Source organism: Canis lupus, chromosome 16 (assembly GCF_003254725.2).
Source record: "Canis lupus dingo isolate Sandy chromosome 16, ASM325472v2, whole genome shotgun sequence".
Classification (NCBI taxonomy): Eukaryota; Metazoa; Chordata; class Mammalia; order Carnivora; family Canidae; genus Canis; species Canis lupus.
Genome location: NC_064258.1, coordinates 21,954,964 through 21,973,400, shown reverse-complemented (window position 1 = coordinate 21,973,400; position 18,437 = coordinate 21,954,964). Strand labels below are relative to the sequence as shown.

General features: G+C 50.6%; 1 protein-coding gene across 4 annotated transcripts in view; it reads left to right on the top strand.

Annotated features, from left to right (window-relative positions):
- The first annotated feature begins 1,498 nt into the window (after positions 1-1,498).
- The window catches only part of VIPR2 (vasoactive intestinal peptide receptor 2), a 59,558-nt gene continuing 42,619 nt past the window's right edge, over positions 1,499-18,437 (top strand). For 3 of the 4 annotated variants that reach the window (XM_025448452.3, XM_049095090.1, XM_025448256.3), the window contains exons 1-2: positions 1,499-1,632; positions 4,254-4,353. In XM_025448452.3, coding sequence (XP_025304237.1) covers positions 1,570-1,632; positions 4,254-4,353 — 163 coding nt within the window. In that variant the 5' untranslated portion in view covers positions 1,499-1,569. Of the gene's footprint in view, positions 1,633-4,253; positions 4,354-18,437 lie in introns of those variants that run through there. The other variant, XM_025448411.3, reaches the window with a different exon arrangement.

Sequence of the window (18,437 nt, the reverse complement as noted above, 5' to 3'; positions counted from 1 at the left end):
CAACATACAGAATAACACCCAGTGCTCATCCCGTCAAGTGCCCCCCTCAGTGCCCCTCACCCCCTCACCCAATCACCCCCCCCTCCCCGCCCACCTCCCCTTCCACCACCCCTAGTTCGTTTCCCAGACTTAGTCTTCATGTTCTGTCTCCCTCTCTGATATTTCCCACACATTTCTTCTCCCTTCCCCTATATTCCCTTTCACTATTATTTATATTCCCCAAATGAATGAGACCATATAATGTTTGTCCTTCTCCGATTGACTTACTTCACTCAGCATAATACCCTCCAGTTCCATCCACATCGAAGCAAATGGTGGGTATTTGTCGTTTCTAATGGCTGAGTAATATTCCATTGTATACATAAACCACATCTTCTTTATCCATCATCTTTCGATGGACACCGAGGCTCCTTCCACAGTTTGGCTATTGTGGACATTGCTGCTAGAAACATCGGGGTGCAGGTGTCCCGGTGTTTCACTGCATCTGAATCTTTGGGGTAAATCCCCAACAGTGCAATTGCTGGGTCGTAGGGCAGGTGTATTTTTAACTGTTTGAGGAACCTCCACACAGTTTTCCAGAGTGGCTGCACCAGTTCACATTCCCACCAACAGTGCAAGAGGGTTCCCCTTTCTCCGCATCCTCTCCAACATTTGTGGTTTCCTGCCTTGTTAATTTTCCCCATTCTCACTGGTGTGAGGTGGGATCTCATTTTTCATTTCTAGGTGCTTTTCCATTTAATGGATAGCAAGTAGCTTGAACGCTAAAACAACGCATTGGGCTGTTAAAAGTCGATAGGAAGCTTCTGGAAACGCCCGTTTCCATCTCAGGCCCTCGGGAGACAGCCTGAGGAGAGAAGGGCTTCCAGGTGTGACTAAGGGGGACCTGCCACCACCGGTCTAATTTACTTCTTAATTTGCAGTTGCCGCACCGACCCCAGCGGCTTCGCAGGCAACAGCCCCTCCCCCCAATCGACCCGAGCGGCTTCGGAGGCAGCACCCCAACCCCCACTGGGCCCCAGCGGCTTCGGAGGCAGCACCCCCCACACACCGGGTTTCCTGATATTTTCTTGGGCGTCTCTAGCTCGTTACTTAACTAGGAGAGCAGAAGTGGGCGCAAAGCCACTGCGGGTCGCGCCCAGAGCCCCGTTTCCCTGTCCCCGAGGGGTGTCACTCCCAGCGGCTGTCCCCTGACCTGTCCAGGGCCAGCCCTTCGTCCACCTGTGCTCCTCCCCGAGCCGCTCCTCCCGCAGGCGCAGGGGAAGGGGGGCCGGCGGCGAGCGGGAGGAGGGGGCGCGGGGCTGCGAGGACAGGAGCCGGCAGCGCCGCGGAGAGCAGCAGGGGGGCCTGGGGGCCGCGGGGCCGAGGGGGCGCGGGGCGGGGCCCGGGCGCGGGGGGCGGAGCTGCGGGGCGCGGGATGCGGCCGGGCGGGCGGGGACCCAGGGCGGCCCACGCGCTCCGGCAGCCCCGTGGCAGCTGCGGGGTGCGCGGCGCTCGGACTGGCGGAGCTGGGGGCGCGGGGCCCGAGCCGCGGTGCGCGCCCGGGGCTCGGCCCATGTCGCCGGAGCCGGGATGAGGGCGCCCGCGCTGCTGCCGCCCGCGCTGCTGACCTGCTGCGGCTGGCTGCTCGCTCCCGTGAGTGCGTCCTGCGCCCCCTGCCCTCCCTGCACCCCGAGCCTCGTCTTCCCTGTCCTCCCATCCCGGAGAGGGCGCGGTTCGCCTGGTGCGCTCCTCTCCGGTGACCGGGAGTCGGGCACGGGGCCGGCCTGGGGACCCTCCCCCTCCGCCGGGGTCCGGAGTCCGGGGTCCGGGGTGCGAGGTGTGGGGTCCGATGTCCAGGGTCCAGGGTCCGAGGTCCGGGATTCGGGATTCGGGGCCTGAGCTCGGGAACGGGGTCGTCTCGGGAGCTCCGGGACCCTCCCTCTCCGGTCAGAGCTGGGACCCGGGCAGGGAAGATGCCGTTGCGGGTCCCATCGGCCGCCCTGGATTTGCTAGAAGCTCGATCAGGTTCCGCCTGAGAAGCTGGTCAAGGAGGAACTGATCTGGGTCGCTCCTTCCCGGGGCGTGAGGCTGGTCGTGCTGGGGAGACAGGGGACAGGGTTGCGGCCACCTGCGCAGATTCGCGTTCCCGAGGGAAATTTCAGTTCCCTTGTGGTTGAATAGCTCTCCTTCCACCCCTTGTGCTTGTTACCGGTTTGTAAGTGTTTCAGTGTGTTTGGGAGGGAGCCGGTGTGGTGAAAGAAAGTTTCCTTTCTGAAATATTCTGCTCTGATTCTTTCATCATTGTTGAAGAGCACTGGGGCAAATGAGACCGAGCAGGGTTTGTTCAAGCACTGCACTACTAGATCCTCTGCTGCTCTAGGATTCTTCCTTTTCCTTGAAGACCTTTTAAAACAAAACTGTCAGCTAGTTTCTTGCTTTCCTCCTGGGTCGTTTTCTGAGTGTGGCACCAGATCATTGGCCCCCTGGCGTCCTAGCCCCCTGAGGTCCTGTAGCAAGGACCGAGCTCTGGGCAGCTGGTCACTGCTGAGGGTATCCGTTACTTGGGGGGTAAGCACCTGCCCAGCTCCCTTGTCTGGTAGGAAGGTCCACCAGGTGTCCTGGGGTGGGGGGGGATGGTGCTTTAAAAAGACCCTTGTAAAACAATAAAATAAAATAAAATAAAATAAAATAAAATAAAATAAAATAAAATAAAATAATAAAATAAAATAAAATAAAATAAAATAAAATAAAATAAAATAAAATAAAATAATAAAATAAAATAAAATAAGACCCTTGTTAGTAACTGTCCCTCTTTGAAAGCTAGTTTGTTAGAAGTACCAAGAATTTCCTGGCCAATGCAGCTTTGTTTTCTAAGATCTCCCAAAGTACGTCATTGCTTGTCATGTTACAGCAATGTCAGGAGCCATAGTGTCTTTTTTAGTGACAAACATTTTTTTAAGTCAACATAATTTTCTCAATTCTGAAATTTAAAGACCATTGACTTGTTCATATATGAAAAGTATGATCTGTTTGAAACCAGCAGTTTCTTAGTTGCTGGTTGTCCTCATGAGCTGGGAGCAGGGAACTTTGTGTCTTTTAAAAATTGACGGTAAATGTGGCAAAAGTATCAGCCCTTACTTCTTTTAATTCTGTTAAGAAACTTTATTCCTGGGGCACCTGGGTGGCTCAGTGATTGAGCATCTGCCTTTGGCTTAGGTCGTGATCCCAGGGTCCTGGGATAGAGTTTTGCATCAGGCTCCCTGCGGGAAGCTTGCTTCTCTCTCTGCCTGTGTCTCTGTCCCTTTTTCTGTGTCTCTCATGAATAAATAAATAAAATATTTTAAAAAAAGAAACTTTATTCCTGGTTAGAATTTATTCCTAACTGACCATTTTGATAGTAGGATAATTAGATATAGATGGCCATAATATACCTGGAGTATGACTGTCTTACAATAAAAGTAAAATTTTGTTCAGACACGGGAGGGGGTGTGCAGTTCCAGCCTGTAGTATGAGTACTGGGGGTGTGGAGAAATAAAAAAAGAGAACAAAGATCAGGGACTATTTTCTTCTAAGACTAAATGTGCAGCTTTGTCTTTTGCACACAGTAATAGGCAATATTAATCACTCTGTGCCACAGCTTTAGTTCCTATGACAAATCACAATGGGAAATCACCTCCTTATTTAGAGGCAGCAATCATGATAATCCTCCTCGCTCTTCATCTTCCTACTTACCCCTCTAATCTTTTTGAAAATCTCCTTCGCACCAAATTCTAAAGTTTGAAATGTGACCTGCAGCTCCAGAAATAAAGTTATAGTTCTGTTCAGTGAGGGCAGAGGCTGTGCTGAGAGGAGGCGTGCTGGCGTCTGGGGATAGTGCCTGGTCGTTAAGAAGAGTCTTATGAGTAGACATGTATGTGCTGTAATTAAATCAAGGGCTATGAAGCGGAGGACTCAAACACTGAAAAGTTATTGGATTAAAAAACTCTGTTGCTGCCAAATTAGTACTAACAACATACAATGTATTATGTTAGTAAGTTGTTTTCCTGCTCAGAAAAAATTCTATTAGGTTTATATTTGTATTATAATTCCTTACAAAGTAAACTTTTTTTAAATAACCATGCCAGAAATATGAAGGTGATTGCTTCTTTAATGAGTGTTATTTGGGGAGTAGTTTAGAATGATGAGGTGCTTTGTTTGGTTTTGTAGAATTGTTGTTTGACTTTCCTCTTATGGTGGAATTTTTAGTTCCTTCCATTTTTTTGAACCTTGACCAGGTGAATAGTGTTCACCCAGAATGTCGATTTCATCTGGAAATACAAGAGGAAGAGACAAAATGTGCAGAGCTTCTAAAGACTCAAACAGGAGAATACAAAGGTAAGATAGGGGCTTGGTGAGTACAACAGTTTCAGCTGGATAAGCTGATAGGCAAATAGCTCATGTCTCACTCTAAAAATTGATGTTTAAAATTGTTTTAAAAATCACCTGCATCTTCAAAAAAAGTCTGTTTTCACTTTTTTAATGAACTGGTAAAACTCATATGAATATTGGGGTCCAGGGAATCCTTCCCATAATATACCTTTTAAAAGAGAAGCTCATCCTTAACAGTAACAGTATTCATGGTTTGACATAATAGCAACAGTTACTAAAATAATTTCATGGACACTGTTATGCGTTGCTGAAACAACTCTGTTATCCGTGGAAGGGGTATTTATCTGGTTTCTTGCATTTAAAAATTTTAGTTTAGTCGGGATCCCTGGGTGGCTCAGCGGTTTAGCGCCTGCCTTTGGCCCAGGGCGCGATCCTGGAGTCCCGGGATTGAGTCCCATGTCGGGCTCCCTGCATGGAGCCTGCTTCTCCCTCTGCCTGTGTCTCTGCCTCTCTCTCTCTCTTTCTCTCTCTCTCTCTCTCTCTCTGTGTCTCTCATTAATAAATAAATAAAATCTTTAAAAAAATTTTAGTCACCTCCCAGATTATTTTAATCCAGTTAAGAATGGTGGAAACATCAGAAATCAAACAGGAAAATTAGACTTTTGATTTCTTGAAGACAGACCTATTGTGAATACAGTGAATTTGCTCATTTTATTTTCTCCACATAAAAAAAAAAAAAAAAAAAAAAACAACACATGCTGGGACCACTTGCACTCCAGCTATGCACATTCAGAAGTCTATTAATTCAGAAAGGTTCTGTGATAACACCCAAATTATAACAGTAACAAAAACCTTTTGTCCTTCAGCTTGCTTTTTCTCTTTTCATTCTGAAGACAAAAATTAAAATCAAAGTAAGACTGTGTTAAGTAAGTTTAGTGTCCTACAGAGGGACTTGAAACCAGAAGTTATGGATGTGGGTTTAGTTCTAGACCAGCGCTGCCCAGAAGAAATGGTATGTGGACCACATAGATAATTTTTAATATTCTTGTTGCCACATTAAAAAAGGAAAAAAAAAGTGAGATTAATTTTAATGTACTTTATCCAAATATATCCAAATCATTATCATTTCAATTTGTAATCAATATAAAATGTCGCTGAGAAGTTTTGCATTTTTTTGCACACTAAATCCTAGAACCCAGCATTTGATTTACACTCATAACACGAAACAGTTTGGACCTACCACATCTCAGGTGCTCCCAGCAGCCAGTGGCTCCCATGCTGGACAGCTCGGCTTCAGACCATTGCTAGCACAGGCATCGTGGGCCCTCTCTGGTCCCCTCTGGAGCCTGTATTTCCTCAGCTGAAAAATGAGGTCTCTGACCCCAGGATTCCTCCAGTCTTAAATATCTGTGATTTTTGTAATGCATACATGGTCCTGAGGCCACATCTTACAAATGGTCTGGTGGAGTTCTGACCAGAGAGAGGCAAGTGAAAAAGCTCAGCTCCACAGCAAAGGTGGGCTGTGCGTCTGTCCTGTGCAAAGCCATGCACTGGCCATTAGCCAGCTATGAGGATAGATGAGACACAGGCCCTGCTAGCCAGGCCCTCAAGACAAAACAACTGTCAGGTCTGTTCCCTTCAGTTAAAAAAGAGATTTAGGAAAAATAGATGCTGAGAGGAAATAGACTTTAGAATCGTCAGGTGAGTGGCTGGTGAACCTAGGTCGCAGCAGCACCATCCCTGGGGCCTCTGCATAGAGAGGGGTGGGCCCACATGCTATCTGTCCATCCTCAGTGGGTGACCCATGGGGGTTCACGGGAGTGGGAGCTCCAGCCCCTCATGCCATCATTGCACAGTCAAGTCGCTGACATGTTCCGAGGCTGCCCACACATGGTGGCCACTCATTGGCATTAATTGTTCTCCTGGAGCAGCAGTGAGCAGAACTTCTTCATGTGAGCTCATCTCCCAGTGTTCAAAAGGCATTCGTAGGCTCTGTGGAGCCTACAACTTCCAACTCCTGCAGCCTTCTTCAGGACATACTTTCCAGGCCCTCTGCCACGAGCCATGGACACACACAGACGTTTCCAGAAGGGGGGAGGGAGGAAGACTGCCATTGCCACTGCTGGTCATAATGAAAAGCAGACCAAGCTATACTCGGTTTTATTGCCGTTGACAGATTTTTTACACACGGCGCACCTGTCCCTGCCTGCACCTGGACCACAGGTCCCCTCCCCTTGTTCTCTCACAACTGATATTCTAGGGAAAAGCTCCCAGAATATTTACTGCTTCTTTCTTGTCACTCTTGATTTCCTACGTTCATCAAGAACATTTTGTTAACAAATAGAAAACTGACACTGTTTCAGTGGACGACAAGGGACACTTAACACTTCAAACAAAGCATTTGGCTCATGACTTTCCCTCAGAAGAATGCCCCTGACGGTTGACCCGTGCTTGGCTACATAGTGGATGGAGCTGGGCAGATGGAGCGTCTGTAAGTTTGTGCCCATGACTCACTTGACAAGTGCTGGGATGAGAAATGGGACTAGTTCAGGGAAGTTTTCTGCCATCATGAAATAGGATATTATGATCACCACAATCAGGAGGGGTTTTGTGCATGAAAGAGTCTTTATTACTAGTTATCTTACTTAGGTGGAGTGTGGCATTCGTTCGTACAGAACAATGTTCTTTTAGTTTTACTCCATTCCAATTCTGAAGGCACAGGTGTGACCCCGAGTCCTTGGCCTTCATGCATGTAAGGGGTTGGGCCTATGAGAAAGCTGACGGCCTTGTGGCTGGGGGGTTGGTGGTGTTGAGGGCTGTGAGTGGCAGCTGCTCCTTACAACCCTTGTTTGTCACTATGAGAAAATGTAGGAGACAAAATGCCCAGCTTCCTATTTCCAGAATATCAGAAATACAAACTTTACATCAAATATTCCAATTTCTTAAAAGTTTACAACTATCTCTTAAAAGTTTTGCAGGAGAGAGATAAGCCTCTTGTAGGGCCCGAGAGCTGCCAAATGGCTCTCCATGTGATGGCTGCACCACTCCCGGCTGCCCCACTGTCACACAGCTCCTCGTGGTGCAGAGATGGGCCAGGACATTTGAAATCTTCAGGACAGTCCCCTTTACAGATTCCTCCTGCCTCAGTTCAGAGATTCTCAGAGGTGATCAGTTTGTGACCCGTATAGACCCCAGGGTGGCAATACCTAAGGACAGAGTCATTGAAAATCCCTAGTTCACCTTGACATCAGCTTGAGCAGAAAGAACGTGGTAGTTTTAGATGAAGGCTGTGAAAGATCCTCCTTGTTGAGAGTGTGGAGAAAGATGTCACTCAAGTTTCTTGCAAAGACGAGTCTCAGACCTGGACATTGTCTTATATTGAAGGCTCTTATTATGAATATTAGTTCTACAGCAAAGATATCTGAGTATCACTTGTTTCAGGCAGAAAGAGCCCAGCTACCCTTCGGGAGAAAAGCGGTAATGTGACTGTTGCTCAGGTCTGGCCACCCTTCAGCTTTTTGTAAAGAGGCACAACTTGTGTTCTAAATTCTTTTTTTTTTTTTCTTTTTACTCTTTGAAATATATGCATGGCTCAAATGCCAGAGATATAAATAGTAATAAGTTACCAGAATAAAGATTTTGTAGAGGAGGTAAACCAGAAGCAGCAAGTGAAGGCATTCTGACAAGATGAGAGTGTACATTTGCTTCATGAAATTAAAAGAGAGACGGTCTGTAGTGTCTACTTTTAAATTCTGTAGGATTAAGAAGTTGGTGAAACAGAAACAAGGAAAAATTGGCTTTTAATTATAGCGAGATAATTCATATAAACCTGACAAGGAGTTCTTTTTATTATGTGCTGAATCTAAAACAAATGCAAACATGTAAATCCAGATGAAAGACAATTTCAATTCTAAATCCTTTTAAAGAATTCACTATATAAGAAAGAAAAGCTTAGGAGGTATTTAGAACTTTGTCATTTAATATTGATTCATCAGTAGACTAACTTAATCCTACTAATAGATGTATGAGGCACTCCGAGGCCTCCGATGCCTAAAAATATAGCTAAAATCCGGCACTGTTCCCTAGTGGTGGCCTGTGCCGACCTGCTGCGGGGGGGGAATGAGTCAGCCACACAGGCTTTGCCCAGTTTTCCTGCCTGTGCAGAGTGGAGAGGAACTTTTACATGACTTTGCATTATTTACGCTGAGATCTGGAGGGGACGTGGCCTGTGCCTTGGCAGAGCAGAAGTGGCTTCTGTGTTTTCTTGAGAGCTCCCCACTCAGCTATCCCTTCGGAAGGGGGTATGGTGGTGGATGTTAGCTTAAAACCCGGGCCCTGGGCGGTGCCAAACTAGAAAACATTCTATTCTTTGACTTTGATCCACTTGTCAAGCTGTGAGGGGTTTGGATTTCCCATCCTTGCAGGCTGACGAGTGAGCTGGCCACAGTCTCAGAGATGCCTGCAAAGGACTTGGGGACCCTGGGTCAGAGATAGACTTGAATGCTCTTGGCACATAGGCCGCTTGGGTGTCATGCTCTCTCCTAGTTCCCTTTTCCCAAGTCACACAGGAGCGATGCAGAACGGCCACATGGGGCAAGGCCCACAGGCACCTTGTGTCACAAGAATGCTGCTGGCACTCCTGCCCGGCCTTGGCTCCAGAGAAGGATGCTGTGTCATTTCTTGTGGTCAGTCCAGCGGGAAGCCTCTCTCACGGACGTCTTTGAAAAGACAGTCTGGAGAAAGCTGTCACGGCCTCTTTCCGAGACATGGCCAGAAAGCATCGTCTCCAGCACAGGAGAGTGGCTTCTCCGGAGGGTTGGATTCCTGTGGATACGCAACAGCATGACTGTTACCACTGTGGCTCACTGTCCTGTGTGGTGGCGGTCATCCTGCCACACTGTCTTCAAGGGGGAGATGGAATTTGTTCCCACCACAGCCCCAAGTCCTACAGTACTTGGCATTTAAAAACATATTGAATAGGGATCCCTGGGTGGCGCAGCAGTTTAGCGCCTGCCTTTGGCTCAGGGCGCGATCTTGGAGACCCGGGATCGAATCCCACATCGGGCTTCCGGTGCATGGAGCCTGCTTCTCCCTCTGCCTGTGTCTCTGCCTCTCTCTCTCTCTCTCTCTGTGTGACTATCATTAAAAAAAAAAAAAAAAAAAAAAAAAAAAAAAAAAAAAAAAAAAAAAAAAAAACTTCAAAACCGTATCTAATGACAGATATTTCCCACTGCGGACCCCTGGTTCCCCACCCTGGAGACAGCCTCTCACCAATCCCACGAACAATGCATGCACAGTATGTACCCGTATCCCCTCTCCATGCCTCTTTCTATGGATGGAAGCTTGGTACCCCAGGCCCATATGTTCTGGTCTATACTTTGTCTTCCTTTCTTGTTTTTCACTTCAGCAGTGTATTTGGAGATGATTCTGTGTTGGCTTGAATATTCTGTTAAGACCTGTGTAGTGGTCTTATGTATTTCCTTAATCTGTCCAGGCTCTAGAGCTTTCAGGTAGCTTACAAGCCATGTTCTAGGGACTGCATTTGTTCATGTGAATAAAATATTTCACCAGCATTTGGGGGTGGCCTTCAAGGCACTGATCATGAAATCATCACCAGATAGCATCGTTTTAGCAGCTTTCTTATTTCTGCGGTGGTTGTGTCACATAGAATATAAGTCGTTCACATCCAGGCTTTTTCTTGCCCCTTTTCATCACAAAGGGAACTAGACAGTTCCATGAATCAGTTCCCTCAATCAAGTGGGGAAGACGTCTCCTTGTCTGCAAACTCCTCCTGGATGCCCAGCTGTTAGAGATGCCTGTCTCTGCCACGGTGGCACCTGCGGAGCCCTGCTGTCACGTGCATCATCCACTGTCTGATTGTCCTTCTCCCTGTGGAGCATGAGCTCTTGAAGAGTGAGCGCTGGTTCCTGGCTTTCTATTCCAGGTCCCCAGCAGACACGCAGTAGATGTGTAAACAGAGTACCCACCATCTTCTATTCACGTGGGTCTGAAGGGAGCTGTTCTGGAAGTTCACGGCATAGCCATGGGGTCAGCAGCTCCCCTCTGACGTCAGGGTGATGCCAGAGCCTGTTTCTTCCCCTTTCTTTTTTTTTTTTTTTTCTTTTTTTTTTTCTTTCTTCCCCTTTCAATTTCCCTCTGATGTAAGCAGATCCTTGTTCTAGTCCAAATATCTCTGTGGGCTGATAAGTTCAACAGCCTGATCTGTTTTTTTTTTTTTTCCTTAGGACTGGGTCTTTAAAAAAATTTTTTTTAACTAGATTTCTCCTAATTCTGAACTCCTTAAAATCAGCTAGTAGCCTAATATTGGATATTTAAATAACCAGTAATTATTTATTCAGTTTTCTGAAAGTATTGACTTTAAATTTACTTTTTTCAGGAAATGAATCTCTCTGAAAAAATTCTACTCTGAATTAATTTTAATGTTTAGACTCCAAACAGGAATCACAAACACAACATCAGTTTCAAGCAGATAGGGCATCTGCACACCTAGATGCCTCAGTGGATGCTGATTGTGTTTAGAAGAAGAAAGCTGTAGCCTGAGACTGTTAATCACAGGAGGGAACTCAAAGCAGACTCACAGTGCACGGGTCAGGACCACGTTAGCTTCTCACCCCTCACAGATTCTGGTGGCTTTTCAATCATGTGGGCAGGTCATGGCCTTTCTTGACAAGGAGTTGAAGATATGAGCTGTTCAGTTGCAAGGCTTTCTAGAGTTTTCTGGATCGAGCACCAGTTCCAGGGATGGCCTCGAAATGCCCCATGGCCAGAGCCTCTGGTTTTGAGTGGTTGCCTTGTGGCATGGATGAGGGAGAGACAGGCTGTCTGGTTGTTGTTTGCTGATGCATCAGCTGGTTCTTTTATGGACTTTTGCAGCATGCTATAATTAAGTGCATGCCAGGAGGGAAGGCGCAAAGAGGAGTTGGTTGGGGTGTGATCATCCCCAGGGAACCCCAGATCGTGTCCCCGTGGCAATGCTGTGGGTTCGCAGAGATAACAGGGCTTTGAGTCGAGAGACTCTGGCGGGGGGCGGGGGGCGGGAACCAGAGAATGTGAACGTACAGTAACATCAGTTTACTTGGAACCAGAAACCGACAGTGACAGTGACTGAGGACTTATCTCTCCTCAGAGATAAAGGCAGAAGCAGGATGGGTGGGAAATCGACCAAGAAAAATGGATGTCCTTTGATTGTAAGCTAGTGGGTGTTGAGTACTGTGCTCATTTACGGAGTCCTGCTCACAACCGTCGTCTTGGTCTCCTTTTGGCCTGGTGTGTGCCGTGCTCAGGCCTGGCTGGACTTGTTCCCTCTGGCAGCCACCCTGCCACAAGGCCAAGCCCTGCAGCCTTCCTTCCAGCTCCCCTTGTGCCTTGACATTGCTTCTGTTGTGACACCGAAGGCATGCACCTTGCACAGCAGGTGCGGTGTCCCGTCTCAAGTTCCTCAGCCTCCTGGCACAAAGGCTTCTGCTGGAGGGACCCTTCCCATTCAGCACAGATGGAGCAAAGACTGTGCAGACCTCACGCAGCACCTAGGGCAGAGCATGCTGTGCACCTGAGAGGCTGTGCGGGGTCCTGTCTCAGGACAAAGGAGGGAGATGCACCAACACCCTTGTCGGGGGACCCCTCCCCATTTGATCACCAGTCACTGCGTCAGGACGTGTCAAAGTACAGAAATTCGAGAGAGCATTCTGAGCATCTCCTCCATGTTGGTGGCAGAAAGAGCCCAGGTCCCTGGACTCCTACTCAAATACTCTTTTTACAAAACCATATTTGGTATCCTAGAGGGAAGATGCTTTAGAAGACGATTTCCTTCCTCTTTAGTGACTGCTTCAGGGGAAGGGACGTTCAGGTGGGTAGACCCCACCGTTTACCAGCCAAGATCATACCAGCTTCTCCAAATGTTCATTCTTAATAGTCAGCATGTTCAGCCTAAGGTGGCTCATGAACAAGGATTCCCTCCATTGACTGGACCCCTGAAATCAGCGTTTCCTTTCCTCTGGCCTACAGTAATGGTCTTGAAGTGTCAGGACAGGAGCTTCATTGGTACCTTGTGCCTCCGGCCTTAGTTTCGTTATCACACCCCTGGGGGTGGAGGGGGGGTCGAGTCGGTTCTCTGCTCTTCTGTGTGTGAACATGGACCCGTCACAATCAGCTGTGGTTTATCTGCAAGTGGAGACCATGCAGTTGGGGATCGTAAATCCGTGCCCCAGAGCATTCCCAGACTTCTGCAGCCTGGGTGTCAGGGTTACTGTGAGCACAGTCGGGGCACTCTGGCAGCCCAAGAGTCACTGACAGAGGCACCCTCCTCCCATCCCAGCACAGCATTAATACAGCTTTTCAAATCTGTGACTTCTTTGCAGCTCCCTCCTTCTCTGCAACAGGAGGGTAGAGGCTTATTTGAGAGGACGTGGGATGGGGCTGGGCTGCACAGCTCCCAGTGACAGGGCAGTGTGCTCTTCCTGGTGCCCTCCTGCCCTATCCTGTGAGGCCTTGGGCTCAGTACCCCGTGACTCTAAAAGATCCGTGCAAGACAGTCTCCTTGCTGCAAACCACAATACAGGGATTCAGAGGAGGGAGGGTTTCCACCGGGGGACCAGGTACTGGCTCTGTTCCAAAGCTCGGAGGTGCAGGGTTTGGACGTGCAGCAAACAGGGAGAGAAGCCTGTGTCGGGCTCTGCGCTCAGCGGGAAGTCTACTTGGGATTCCTTCTCTTTCCCTCTCTCCCCCTCACCCTCTGTCTCCCGCTCTCCCCCTCTGATCCTCCCCCAGCTCGTGCATTCTCCCCGCCTACCAAAATATGGAAATAAAATCTTCAGAGAAAAAAGAGATAGAGGCTGTTAATGAAAGGTCACAGCAGCAAACGTCTCAGTGAGTGAGAGGCATGAGCATATTGCACACTCATCAGTTAACACACTCATCAGTGTTCCTAAACGGTTGCATTTTGGGGCCTACACAGGCTTCCTGAGGCCAGCATGTGCACAGATGTCTGAGTGGCGTAGATGCTGCACCTCCTTTGAGGGGTTGGCAGCCGATCTGCTCAGGCTCAACTGAGAAGACTGCTAGATGCTTGGGATTTATTGTGTTCGGCACATGTTTTTAAATATATAAGTTCAAACTGGATCTCTTCTTTGAAAAATCCTTTTGTTGAGTTAACAGCCTTAGTTAATTCTGGATTCTGCGTCTTGGTTTAATTGTGAGTTCAGGTCCCAGAATATGACCCTTACCAACGGAACCTGCCTACACTGCCATCCCTATGGGGGCTAAAACTTTCTTGCTTCCAGTGGCAATGTCCCAGCAAGTGGTATTTCCAGACAAGCTATGGCTTGCCCCAGCTACTGAGGGGGTGCCTCCTTCAGCAGCCTCATGAGGCAGAATATTGGGGTTCCCCGGCACTGTCCACAAAATACTCTTATAGCACCCTACATGTCTTTAGAGAACCTGGTTCCCTGCTGTCCAGGTGCCTTGGTGGTGACTGAGGAAGCAGCATGGTCCCAGGGCTCGACCCTAGTCTTGGTGTCTCACAGGGACCCAGGGCCTGACCTGCTTATGGGCCTGTGTACGAGTCAGGAACACAGAAGGGCCGGTGCCCAGTGGAGGTCATGTTGGTGGAATCTTCTGGCATTGGTGCTACAGGAAGACCTTTGGGTCAGGGCCCCCCTGGCAGGGCTTCCCTGGGGTTGTGTAGCCTTGGGAGGTGTAGGTGCTTAATAGACACTGGCGGAAGCAGTGAGTCCCTATTCCTGCCGATGCTGAGAGGGCCTGGCTTACCTCAGCTACAAGCTGCACTGCGTCAGGAAGGATGTGTGGCCCATGGTTGGACCAAGCATGTTCCGTTTCTGCCTCCACGGGACACGGAGAAGGTTGTCACCATGCCCCAGGCTGGTTCTATCAGCTGGTCTGGACCCTTCCAGCAACAACCCTCTGGTATCGCCTTCACACTCATGGTCTCGTTCTGACAAGTCATGGCTTTGGGTGTCTCCCCTCAGTAGGCTCCTTTCTGCTCTGCTTCTGCCAATAACCATTAGTTTTCATCATTCCTGATAGCGGTGTTTTTAAAATAGCATTTGGTACTGTCCCTGGCTCTGTGAGTACATGGATAGAGCTTGCCTTATCTCAACAGAAAATATTTTAGGAGCAAATGATGTCAGTACGCATCCTTAGAGCAATAGAAGAAGGAATCCCTCATCTAGTAGGATTTGATCGTCACTATTCATGCTTAGATGAACGGTTCTGTAGGACTTGGAGCAGTAGGATGTCTGTAACTGGACAAGTATGTACAAAGATACCCAAAGAGCAAACCCAAAACTGAAGGGGGGACTGGCAGGAAAATTTAGGAGTGAAGTGTGTTCAGATCCAGTATCGTGTTCACTGTCCAGGGGCTGGGAGTCCGCACCCTCGGCATCACCACGCAGCTTCCTGCAGAGCTCGGTTGGCGTCACTGGGGTGTCTTGTTGACAGTAGACACTGACACAGCCCGGGCACAGCGTGTTCTCTGTGCAGCTCCTGCGGCTGCTGGGGGTACAATGTCTGTATCTCAACCCTGTGCTGTGTACACAGCTCCAGCCCCGGGAAACCACGGCCCGAGTGTCCAGGAATGGTAGCACTCTGGGAACATCTCTGAGCAGAAACTCACGGCAACGTAGAGGTGAGGATATTGTTACGTTGCTGCTGGTTGTAACTGCAGTTGCTCACTGAAAGCTCCAATGGCAGACATAGGGCCAGGAACAGCTGGTATGATTTTGACCATAGGACATAGGATAAATCCTATCACTATTGCCCAAGTGACCTGAAGCTTCAAAGTAAGAGGGTTGCTTCAAGATGCCCTGACCACCCCTGGGAGAAACGACAGGGGCCCAAGCTGCCCATTGGGGGCGCATCTGTCCTTCGAAGCCTAGGTGCCCGTGGAGCCTGGCATCTAGTCTCGCTGGCTCTGGGGCCTTCAGGAATGCTGGTCCCTGTTTGTGAGCACCAGGCAGAGGAGGATGCACCAGCGTCCCCAGGAGCCTGTCTGCAGTAGCCCGGGGGCCAGCTGTGGGGCCAGCAGGCAGGGATGGGCCAGTGGCCAGTCAGCTTGTCTGAGGATTCAGGTCAGAACACGTGACTGGGGTCACAGACAAGGCTCTTTAAAAAACGGTTTCTTCCAACTCAATTGGTGAGTCATTTCGTCGGGCTCTTAGTTTTTGTTTTGTTTTGTTTTTAAAGATTTTATTCACTTATTCATGAGAGACACACAGAGAGGCAGAGACACAGGCAGAGGGAGAAGCAGGCTCCATGCAGGGAGCCTGATGCGGGACTGGATCCTAGGACCCCGGGATCACCCCCGGGGCCAAAGGCAGATGCTCAACCACTGAGACCCCCAGGTGCACCGAGCTCTTAGTTCTTTAGATTGATCCTATGCATGGAGGGGGCTGGAAATGGGAAACAAACCAATGGTCTTGACCACAATGGCCAAAATGAAGATGATTCATGGCTTTAAAGACCGTTAAATTAAATTAGAATTTCAGATCTCAGAGGGTCTGTGGAAAACTCCTGGGAGGTTGCAGAGCTATGCCTGTCAGGTGCCCTCTGGTTATTTTAGTGGGAGGGCAGAGTACAGCTTCGGCCACCCAGACCTCTGGTGGCGGCCAGCCTGCTGAGAGTACCTGCCCTGTGTTTACCTGGCTCGTTCTTCTTCTGCAAGGACACGGAGTGCAAGGCAGGGGGCAGGGGGGTGTCCTCAAGGAATAAAACTGAGTGAGCCACGCAAAAGCAGAAGGGAGTAAAGGCTTCAGAGGGACCCCTGAGGTCAGTTCCTGTCAGGGCCAAGACCGCTTTCCTCTGTATTCGAGCTTGTCCTCTGTCCAGGAGGCTACAGAGCAGGGACTGCATGAGGACCGGGGATGCAGCTGGGAGACAGAGGCCCCCTCCGACTGCACGAGGACATGCCAGTGGAGGTTCGTCCAAGAGAACCTGCAGGAAGAGCAGCAGTATCTCTGAGGAGCTCAGGGCCCAGCCTCCTCACCCCCGGAGCCACTGAGGAAGGCCCCTGCCCACCCTGGCGCCCAGCACCCCCCCCCACCCGCTGCCCAGCCCAGGCGGAGCTGGCCCCACCAGGTGCGGAAGAAGCAGACTCATCCTGATCCCAGATGGTCAGAAATGCGGGGCCTGACCTGGCGCCTGGGTGGCCACCCCCTGATCAGTCTGTTTCCCATTTCCAGTCCCCTCCGGGCATAGGATCAATCTAAAGAACTAAGAGCTTGGGGCACCTGGGGTGCTCAGTGGTTGAGCATGGGATCCTGCGCGGATGGGGCAGGGCCCCATGTCATGGCCTTAGGGACCATGGATTCCCCGCATGCTGGCAGAGGCACCAAAGTTGACCTGGGGGCTGCATCTCCATCCCCCCTCGCGGGAGCTGGTGCCACATGGAAATGCGCTTCTGGTGGGTGTGTGCGCTTTGGTTCCTTAAGGCACAAGAGGCCTAGAATCCTACAGATACACTCCGGTGAGATGCTCTCAGTGTCCCCCCAAGTCGGGGAATGTCTGAGCCTGTGGATGGAGGAGCTGCGGGGTTGGCCAGGGCCTGTCTCATGGCCTCAGGAGGCGGGACCTCCCTCTGCTGCACAGTGTTTCCCAGGTGAGCCGTGAATCTCTTCCCGAATGACCCTACTGACCCCGTAAATCGCTGCACTTGCTGCTACTTCTTCTCCTGGCAGATGACTGGTGCTCACACCAACAGACAGATGAAGGCAACACCACAGCGAGCGACCACACGGACGTTCATTGTCAAAGTGCTTCACCCCATTTGGAGATGTCCAAGGAGGAATCTGGCTTGAGTCACCACTGCCCCACCCTGGCCCGGGTGCCGTCCCCACCACGGGCGGTGAGACCAGAGTCCCCAGGCCGAGCCTGCCAGCCTGGCACTCCCAGGGACTGCCACCAACCCAGGCTGCAGCTGCTCCCTAGGCTGAGTGGCCTGCTGTCTACACCGCAGCCACAACAGCGCATCGCCTCAGAGGCCATGTGGGCCAGGGGCTGGGGGAGTGGTGAGTGGGGGGGGGGGGAGCGTAGGGAGAGGAGCAGGGGCTGGAGTCCGGAGAGGCAGGCGTGTGGACACCCCTGGAGAGTGGGAAGCCCTGCCCTGCCCGCGGTCTGGTTTTCTGCTCAGTGCACTGACCGGGGCCCACTGCTCAGAGGGAGAAACTGAGGCTTAGAAGGGCTCCGCCTGTGCTTGCAGGCAGAGCTACACATGTTGGTTTCTGGTCTTTTTTGAGCAAAGTTAAAAAAAATAAGAAGTAAATGAAACTCAGGTGTACAGCGAGGCCCTTGTTCCCGGGGTGTGCAGCATGGCCGCGGGGGGGCAGGGAGGCTGCCGAGGGACCCGGCACCGAGACCTCACGCTTGGTCCGCCGCCACCGGATAGCGTCCCCCCGCAGTCCCCCCGCAGTCCCCCGGCTCGCGCAGCTCTCCTGTCCCGTCCCTGTCTCGCTGCCTCGAACTCTGTCCCTGGCGTCTTCTCTCAGATGTGGCGTTTCTCACTCGCACTCACAGCCCCTGGAAATCCGCAACGGAAGCTCGTCTTGTGGGGCTGCGGGTGGCTTCCCTGGGACTCGGGCTGCCCTGCGGGGCGCGCCGGTGGGGAGAGCCGCGGGCCGGCGGGCTCCTTGCTCTGCAGCCCTGCGCAGGCGCAGCTCCGGGCGGGCCCTCCGCTCGCCCTTTCCCTGCAGCCGCTGAGTCTGGGAGACACTTTGCTGCTTCAGACTTTCCACAGCGATTAAGCTTCTGAACCAGGAGCTGCTGGTACCATTTCCTGTTACCTGTGGAGGGAAGCCTGCGGCCAGGGACTGCCCTGCAGCGCCAACAGTTGCTCGGTTCGGTCCCAGCCACCTGTTCCTGCCGCCGGGCCTCAGCCCCCGTCCCCCCGTCACTGCTTCCTACAGGACCTCAGCCCCTGCCCCATCACCCATCACCGCTTTCCCGCGGGTCCTCAGCCCCTGTCCCCGTCCCTGTCACTGCTTCCCCATATGACCTCAGCCCCTGTCCTCATCCCTGTCCCATCCCCGCTTCCCCGTGTGCTGGGGAAACACTGTGGGAAC